This window comes from Corylus avellana, chromosome ca7, assembly GCF_901000735.1.
Source record: "Corylus avellana chromosome ca7, CavTom2PMs-1.0".
In the NCBI taxonomy this organism is placed as follows: domain Eukaryota; kingdom Viridiplantae; phylum Streptophyta; class Magnoliopsida; order Fagales; family Betulaceae; genus Corylus; species Corylus avellana.
The window spans coordinates 8,645,705-8,655,299 of record NC_081547.1 but is presented as its reverse complement, the minus strand read 5'-3'; the positions used below and the strand labels follow the sequence as shown (position 1 = coordinate 8,655,299).

The following is a 9,595-nucleotide window of genomic DNA, read 5'->3' as shown; positions in this document are numbered from 1 at the left end:
CCATGTTTGATCCAGAAAATTCTTCCATTGATGTACCAATCAAAATAAATTGATCTTTTTGTCTATTTAGGCTGATGGTCGTAGTGCATATTTTCTCTGCCTCATCTTCCTTAAAAATCTGCTCAGACAGATTCCACCGGCTAATATTTGCGTCAATTTGCAGGCCCCAGGGATACGCGTTTTCCCACGTCCATTTCTACTTCATGGTTGGTTCCAAGAAATTGGCTTTCAGGGAAGGAATCTCAATACCAAGACAATTCCAGTCGTCTCTTTCTATCCAGAATTAACCTTTTTTTCTTGGGCTAGGCGTACGTCTAGAAAACGTTTTATAGAAAGAAATAAAAATCAACCCCGTTAAAGTTCTTTGATGTGAATTTGTACATTGCATGTTATATAAAGACAACTTTAATTTCAAGTAATGACATGTACCACGTGGGCATTATAAGATTGTAGGGCTTGAGAATAGCCTAAAGGCCCATGGCCCGAATGGCCTGGTTCGAATAGGTGCCAGACCATCAGCTCATGGAACACCGTGTACAAATAGCGAAGGGGAACCCAATGTACAATCTCTCTAATCGCCATCATCTTTTCGTCATCAATGGTGGGGATATGAGAATTCATATTAGGAGGAGCGGAACTAAAATAATACTTTTTAAAAAGTTTTTGAAAGGACGGGAGGAAGAGGAGGAGTAGAGGTTAGGTTAAGAAAACTAAAAAAATACATTACCCTTAGAAGAAAAAAAAATTCAAAAATTTTTGGAGGGGCGGCTGCCCTGTCTGCCCCCCCTTTATATCTGCCACTAAGTTGTCATTTATGACTTACACACTCTACCTTTTCCCTGCTAACTTGAGTGTCGGAAGGCTTCATAGGCAAGCGCTAGTGAACCACTCTAATCGTTCTTTCTTCTTGCTGGTCATACCCTTTAGCTAGCCGGCGTGGAGCTAGTGTGGTATGAGACACTAACAAAAAAAGTGATGTGACATATATAGTATTACAGCATTACTCTTAAATTTCAAAATTTGCATTTAATTATGATTTTTATATGAATATAGGAAAAAATATTAAAAAGGCCTCTCAACTAACGGCCATTTTTGAAAAAAACTCTTATGAAGTTTAAAGTGTGCCTAAAGTGATACATCAAACTATACCAATGTCTGCCAAAATATTAAAGAAACATTTTTTTTATTATATTTCTATAATACTCTTATTCTCTTAAAAACTAAAATAAAAAATTAATAAAATAAAAAACTAAATTAAGCTATTTTTTAATGCTATATATATATATATATATATATATATATAAACGATAAAAAATTAAAAATTAAAAATTAAAAAATAAAACATTTTTATTGTTTATAGAATTTGTTTTATTATATTCCTATAACAGTACCGTTATTCCTAGAACAAAACAATATTTGCCAAAGGGGGAAAAAGATACTTTAATTAATACATTAGTCATCGTCCAAGTCAAAGGCAGGCCTCATTTTCCTAAAAAAAAGAATACTTGCTATAGGAGAAAGAAGAAAAAAATATCATTAAACTTGTATTTTCAGTAATAAACATTTCGATTCCACCCCTTTCCTTTCTTCCCTTATTTTTATTTGAATAAAAAAAAAAAATTATTTTATTTTATTTTTATTTTTTTGAGAAAAATTGTACTTGTTATATAATATAAATCAAAAGAGGGAGTAGACTAATCCATCAAAATAATGTTACATATACAATATGCAATATCCTATTTATGACTTGTTTTGTTGTCGCCTTTGCCAAAACATGTGCCGCGATTGCAAGACCTTCCTCTGCGTATCCTCCACTAGCTAGGTCACTAAACCGACTTGAATTCCTTTCCTTGGATGTCACTGCATGCTTCATCACTTCCATCCTGTCTCCCCCCTAAATGAGATTATGCAATCCTAGTTCTTTGCAAAAATTAGCAGCATAAAAAGGAAGCTAATGCCTCCCCCTTTGTCGGCTCTAGTATACCAAACTTTGTGAGACTCTTTACCGCAATTACATATCCTTCATGGTAAATTTGTCAAAGTAAATTTAGTTATTTGTAGGGGTGCAAAGGCGGTTAGTAGCGAAATAGATAACCGCCCGCTAACCGCTTTTTCTAAAATTGGGCTTTTTTTTATCCTCATTTTTTTTTTCTTGTATTTTTAATATCTTCTTGGGTCCAATTGCTATAAAAATAGCCCATATTGAAAAATCAAAAATATTTGACCCAAAATTTACATTTACTTGTATTTTAAAAAAATTTCTTTAAATATTAAATTATAACCGGTTAACTTTTTTTTTTTAAAAAAAAAAAAAAATCAACATAACATACAAAAAAAAGTTCAAAATTCAGACAACTGTCATGGACTCACAGTGAGAGACTGAGAGTTTGAGACTTGAGAGAGGCTGCTCAGGCGCTCAGCAACTTTGAGCGAGTGATTTTGAGATTTCGTGAGATTTAGGGTTGGGAAGAAAGAGATGAATATATACAGGTGCAAAACGACGTAGTTTTGCCTTCTATATAATTTTTTTTTTTTTTTTTAAAAAAAAAAGGTTAAAGGATAAAACTATTAACTATCAATGATTCAATTTTTAAAAAATTGTTACAAATGGTTCAAAAAATTCAAAATTGTTCAAAAAATGGTTAATTTTCTTTTCTTTTTTTTTGTTGCAAAAAATGCTTAAATTTCTTTTTCTAAAAAATGTTCAAAAAATACATTAATACTTCAATTGTGATTATAAGTAACACATTGTTGAATCTAATGTCAATTACTTAATTTGATATTATATAATCATATAGTCTCATTAAATTATATCATATGATTAATTATTTAAATTCTTATCATATTTACTTATAATCTTTTTTCTTTGAATTGAACTTAATATCTAATGGTAAATGGTAATGTTCAAACTCCTAAATCCTAAATTTCAAAAGTATCTAATAATGCTTTAATTAAATTGTAGACTTGTAGTTATAAGTAATATATTGTTTAATTCAATTAAATCAATTGTGATTATCATTGTACATGAATCATATGATTAACTTGTAGACTTATGACTTATGAGTTATGTCATATTAGAGCATCTCCAGCAGTGTAGCTAAAAGGGAGATATTAGCTATATTTAACTATTTTTGTCATTTTTTTTGCTCCAACAAAATAGCTTCATATTAGCTATTATACCTTAACTGCTACAGTGAATAGCTTCATATTGCTATTCACTGTAGCAAACTAGATTGTTGAATATAATATTAATTTCCACATTATTTTCTCTCTTCTCTCTCCCTCAACATTTCTCTCTCTTCTCTCTAACTCCCTCAATGTTTCTCTCTCTTCTTTCTTCTCTATTCATGAATTTATGATACAAATTCAAGTCTTTTGAATCCCTAAAAAAAAAAAAAAAAAAAAAAGAATAGCATGCATATAATTGGCAAATTAAAAATGGAAAAATAAAAATAACACACAGATATGCTGCCTGAATCAATTCTATTGCAATTTACAAGATGATGCAAAAGCGGTCGCGGATCCATAAAAAAAAAAAAAAAGATTAAAAAATAATATTTAAAAAATAGATAGTGAAATAACGAATCTGTTGGAGTTGGTATTAAAAAATGAGTAGCTAAAATAGAGAATTGTGCTTTTTGGCTAGGTAGAATACCTCTTACTGCTGGAGATGCTCTTATATATGTATTATTTATTATTATATAATTCTATGATTTAATGATCAAGTCATCATGTGAATTAATCATATCAATTATAGTGATAATATATAAATTACTAAAATTATAATGATAATACATTAATACTTAAATTGTGTTTATAAGTAACACATTGATCATTGTTTAATCCAATGTCAATTATTTAATTTGATATTATACGAATCATATCATCATTGTACATTAATAATATGATTCACTTGAAGTCTTGAATAAAGTATTTGAATTGTCATTGAATCATATGATTAAGTATTGATATTATATATTTATATTATTCATATACATATATAGACTTATAACATATATAGACTTATAAGTTTATAACATACATTGGAAATAAGTCTCTAGATATTTAATTGTTGTATTAGTATGAATTGGTATACTTATGAGTTATATCATATTATATATGTATAATTTGTTATTATATAATCAAATGATTTAATGATCAATTGATCATGTGATATAATCATATAAATTATAGTGATAATATATTAATACTCAAATTATGATTTAATTATATTTTTTAAAAAAATTGTGATTTAATAATCAAGTGATTATGTTATATGTATAAATATTTTTATAATTATAATTATAAAAATATATTATATAAAAAGGCGGTTAGCGGTTAGCGGTTACGGTTAGTAAACCCAATAACCGCTAACCGCTAACCGTTAGGTGGTTATAGCAGTTAGGCGGTTAACGGTTAATACGGTTAAGCGGTTAGAGCGGTTAGCGGTTAACGGTTAGAGCGGTTAGCAAAAAACGCCCGCCTTTGCACCCCTAGTTATTTGATATGTTTTGCCATCAAGTTAAACACCTAATTTGGACGATGGCAGCAAATCGACATCTAAATTTTAAAATAAGTTTCGAGTTGCAATGAATTAAAATTTAAGGATGTGAGTAATATATGAGTGGTAGTGAGAGTAAAGTATAACTTATTCTTTTTTTTTTTTTTTTTGGAAAAGATATTTTAACAATGAAGATAAATTTAGTACATATTACAAAAGAAATAGTTCATTAGAACCATCATGGATGATTCATTTGAAGTACAATATGCACTGACAAAAAATTAAAAAGAAAAGGAAAAAAAAAGTAAAAAAGGTTGAAGATCCAACATGCGCAATTTTCATTTTTTACAATGTTTTATCGTACTAAAGGAATGAGTTCAGTAGTTAGATTCATGTTGATCATTTTAATTGAATCTGTTGTTTTGCGCTCATAGCTGTCCTTCGTGTGAGCCAATTCAGTTGCCAAAGACTCCTTTAGTTGGGCCACCACCTGAATCATGGTTAGCCTTTTAGCTGAAGTTTGAAAAAACATTAATGGAGCTAATATGAAAAAAAGGCCACCACTTTTTGGTATTTTTAGATTTTCTGCCTTTTTGTTTAAATTTTTAATAATTTTAATTTATTTCAAAAGGTAATTTTTAAATAACTTCAAGGACATTTTGACATGCGGTGCTCAGCTGTGTAGTTCAGGGGCTCAGATATCCACAAAACAATACTTGCCAAAAGGGGAAAAAGATACTTTAATTAATACATTAGTCATCGTCCAAGACAAAGGCGGGCCTCATTTTCCTAAAACGAAACAATACTTGCTAAAGGGAAAATAAGGAAAAAAAAAAAAAACAAAAAAAAAAAACTTTAAACTTGTATTTTTGGTAATAACCAATTTAGGAGTGGGCAGATTAACCGGTTACCGATTACCGGCCGTGTACCGGTTTCGACCGAACCAATATTAACCGTAACCGATATACCGATATCCTTATTGGTTAATTTTTTTATACCGGTATGCTTATCGGTTCGGTTCAGTTCGGTTAGAAATTTCATATCGGTTAACCGTTTAACCGATATAAACCGTTAAGTAGGGATGCCAAAATGACATAGTTTTGGGATTATATATATACCTATGTAATCTTATCTTAATTTGGGTTTGGGTAGGTTTGATTTTTTTTTTAGTGATGGCATTGGATGAAATTTCTTTGCCTTTCGTGAAAGCATTTTTCATTAACTAGTTTTGTTAGTCTAATTAGCATTCATAATGTTAATTAGTCCATTTGCTTTGGAAAAATGTATTTTATAATATAAAAAAAAAGTTCTGGTAGATCAATATAAAAAAGCTTCAATTTTTAGGTCAAAAAACAAATATTTGGGTCGCAACAAAAAATATTTGGGCCCTAAAACAACTCATTTTTAATAAGTTATTTTAGCCCAACAAAAAGTATTTGGGCTCTCAAAAGTCAAAAAAACTCATTTTTTGCCCAACAAAATAAATCAATATAAAGCCCACGGTTAAATCGGTTAACCAGTTTAACCGTGTACCGTTATAACCGATAATTTCGGTTAAAATTCTTATTGGTTCGGTATCGGTTAATAAACCGTTTAACCGAAAATTATCGGTTAATAACCGATAAGAGCCAAAACCGGACCGTTTTGACCGATACCCAGGCCTAATAACCATTTATATTCCACCCCTTTCCTTTCTTCCTTATTTGAATAAAAAAATCATTTCATTTTGTTTTTTTGTTTTTAGAAAAATTGTAGTTACTATATATCAATCAAAAGAGGAAGGGAGCAAATTGACATCTAAATTTTAAAATAAGGTCCGATTTGCAATGAATTGAAATTTAAGGATGTAAGTAATATATGAGAGGTAGTGAGAGGAAAGTATAACTTATTCGTTTTTTTCTTTTATTTTTTTTGGAAAAAGATGTGTTGACAATGAAGACAAATTTAGTACCTATCACAAAAGAAATAGTCCATTAGAACCATCATGGATGATTCCTTTGAATTACAATATGCACTGACTGAAAATTACAAAAAGTAAAAAGGGTTCAACATTTGACATGCACGATTTCAAGTATTGACAATGTTCTATCGTGCTAAAGGAATGAGTTCTGTTGTCAGATTCACATCAATCATTTCAATTGAATCTGTTGTTTTGACCGCATGACCCTCCTTCATGTGAGCCAATTCAGATGCGAAAGATTGCTTTAGCTCGACCACTACCTGACTCATGGTTGGCCTTTTAGCAGAAGTTGGAGATACACAGGCCATTGCTATTTCGACAGCTTTCCACGCAGAATTGACGTTAAAATTTCTTTGCAACCTTGTATCAACAATACTTTTTATATCCCCTTTAGCTAGCATTAACCTCACCCATTGACTTATGTGAGTCATTTCCTTAGATTTTTCTATTGCAGGCCGACTTGTAATTATCTCTAAAAGAACGACTCCAAAACTATAAACATCACTTTTTTCAGCTAGCCGGTTTGACATGTAGTACCTGCATGTCAAAGAATGTTAAATATTTCATATTTGTAGAAAAGGCATTCTTGAAAAAGTTTATAACTCCATTGATTTCAAATATCTTAACATTTTTAATTGTCTTATAGATCAAAATAAACATGTCACGTATGGCCAAAATCAATACATTTTGTCTTTATTATTGCTAGATCATTTGTATTTCATTTTCATTTTATCATGGGTCACATATTTGTGGACTATAAATGTCAATATTGTATTGGCAAAGAAAATGAGTTTTGAAGATAATTGCAAGTAAACAAAATAATAATAAAAATACTCACTCGGGGTCCAAATACCCAGGGGTGCCAGCAACAACGGTTGACACGTGGCTGCCACCATCGGTGGGAAAAATTTTGGATAGTCCAAAATCAGCTAGTTTGGCATGAAAATTGCGATTTAACAAGATGTTTGTAGGCTTCACATCTCTGTGAATTATAGGTGGTCTGCAACCATGGTGCAAATACTCCAATCCTACAAATTTATAAGCACATCTCATTGATTAAAAAAAAAAAAAAAAAAAAAAAAAAGGAGAGAGAGGCAAGTTAACTCATTGCTAACCTTGTGCTGCATCTGTCGCTATCCGGATTCTATCTTCCCAATTTAAGATGTTTGCCTTCTCACCTGCATTCGTTAGAAAATGCATAAACTTGATCCGATCTTTTTAGTTATTCAATTAAATTAAGGTGATCACATACTACTTGATCTAAAGGACTTTTTGCTTAATATTTCAATTACGCCCAAACCTGAAAGATGTGCTTCTAAGTCTCTGTTGGCCATGTACTCATAAATGAGCCGCAAGTTAGTTCCTTCATAGCAATACCCAACAAGAGTAGTTAAGTTTGTATGATGAACCCTCATAAGAAGTTTAACCTGTAATTACAATTTAGCTCATTAATTTGAATATACACATCTAAACCATATATGTAAATGAATTTAAATATTTAATACGAGTTTCAGTTACATGCCTCTGATTGAAATTGTTGAAAGCCTTGAACTGATGATGGAGAGAGCATCTTCACTGCTACTTGAGTGTCATCTATGTTGCCACGGTAAACTGTTCCAAATCCACCCTTACCAATAATCATCTCAAAGTTATTGGTAATTTTTTGAAGCTCAGAATATGTAAATTGTCGTTGAATTGACTCCAATGATACAGTTTGAATGTTGGATTCAGTATCTATCATCTCAACTGCAAAGATCATCATGAGCCTGATAAGGTTATATCTAAGGATAATTTTTCCATTGGTAATGTCAAAATGAATATTATGATTAAAATGTCACCTTTAGTCTAATCTTGTGGTTTTCTCCTTCTAAGTCTCAGCAAGATGACAGCAACAATCAATAAGAGGATCAACAATCCACCAAGTGATGCAACTATTGGAATAACAAAATTGTTCTTCTTCTTTTTGCACGGACGAGATCCACATAGATTTGGATTGTTTTCGTTGTTCTCCTCCTTTTTGCACAAACGAGATCCACATAGATTTGGATTGTCGCCCACACTAATAATGATAGTATTGATGGTGTACGTTAAAATAAGGCATGCAATTAAAAGTCAAAATAAATTTTTGGTGTATCATTAGTAGTTGTACGTAATTAACCGATGCTTTAGGTTTTTTTTATTATTATTATTTTTTTCTTCAGATATTTGATAAATTTTTTATTTGATGAAATTTGGAGTGAATAAAAATCATATGGGAAACTATACATTTACCCATTCCAACTACTACTCTATTTAAAATGTGCTCCAAATGTTACAAGTTTTGTGATATTCCCCCAATCTAACATTAGAGTTGCAATGTCTCATTCCACATCAAGAATGAAAAAAAATACCCTAAGATTAAAAAAAATCAGAAAACAAAATGAAAAGAAAAAGAAAAAAAACAAAAAAAAAAAAAAAAAAAAAAAAATTTTAAAAAGGATAAAAGAATTTAGAAGAAAATGAAAATAATAAAAATAATTTAGAATTTATTTAATTTTTATGATTTTTTTTTTCATTTATTTCCTAAAACCGTGCCTTTTTGTTTTGTTTTGTTTTTTTTTTTTAATTTTGTTTTTGTTTTTGTTTTCTAATTACTTTGGATACCGAATTGACATCACAACCACCCAATGGGGGATCTCAAAGAGAATTAAAAAAAATTAAAAGAGAAATGCTTGATACTATATTTTATGCAACAAGTATACCACAATGCTGACATGGCCCGACCAATCCTTGGATTTTGTTTTTTTAATAAAAAAATAATGATTAGTTTAAGGGTTGTTTTTTTTTTGACATGTCTACACAAAGGAAGGGGGATGAAAAATTCGAACTAGTAACCTCCGCTTCATGAGACTGCCACATCAGTATTGTGAGATATTTATTGAATAGAATTAAATATAGTATCTAGTCTTATCCAAATGAAGATATTGGGGGACATTGCAAATATGGTATTGGTGGTTTTTATTTTTTTATTTTTTTCATGTTCACACAAGATGAAAAAAAAATTGGAGAATGAGATTTGAACTAGTGATCTTCGCCTCATAGCTGACTGAGATATCCCTTGGGAACTATGGTATTGGTAGTTAGAGGGGATTGGG

The 9,595-nt window shown here is 30.4% G+C and overlaps 1 protein-coding gene across 1 annotated transcript in view; it reads right to left on the bottom strand.

Moving 5' to 3' along the window:
* Nucleotides 1-6,586: 6,586 nt before the first annotated feature.
* The window catches only part of LOC132187826 (probable LRR receptor-like protein kinase At1g51890), a 3,309-nt gene continuing 300 nt past the window's right edge, over nt 6,587-9,595 (bottom strand). Inside the window, exons 2-6 of the mRNA XM_059602263.1 lie at nt 7,984-8,207; nt 7,754-7,888; nt 7,577-7,634; nt 7,300-7,489; nt 6,587-6,998 (exon numbers count right to left, since the gene is read on the bottom strand). Coding sequence (XP_059458246.1) covers nt 6,587-6,998; nt 7,300-7,489; nt 7,577-7,634; nt 7,754-7,888; nt 7,984-8,207 — 1,019 coding nt within the window. The remainder of the gene's footprint in view (nt 6,999-7,299; nt 7,490-7,576; nt 7,635-7,753; nt 7,889-7,983; nt 8,208-9,595) is intronic.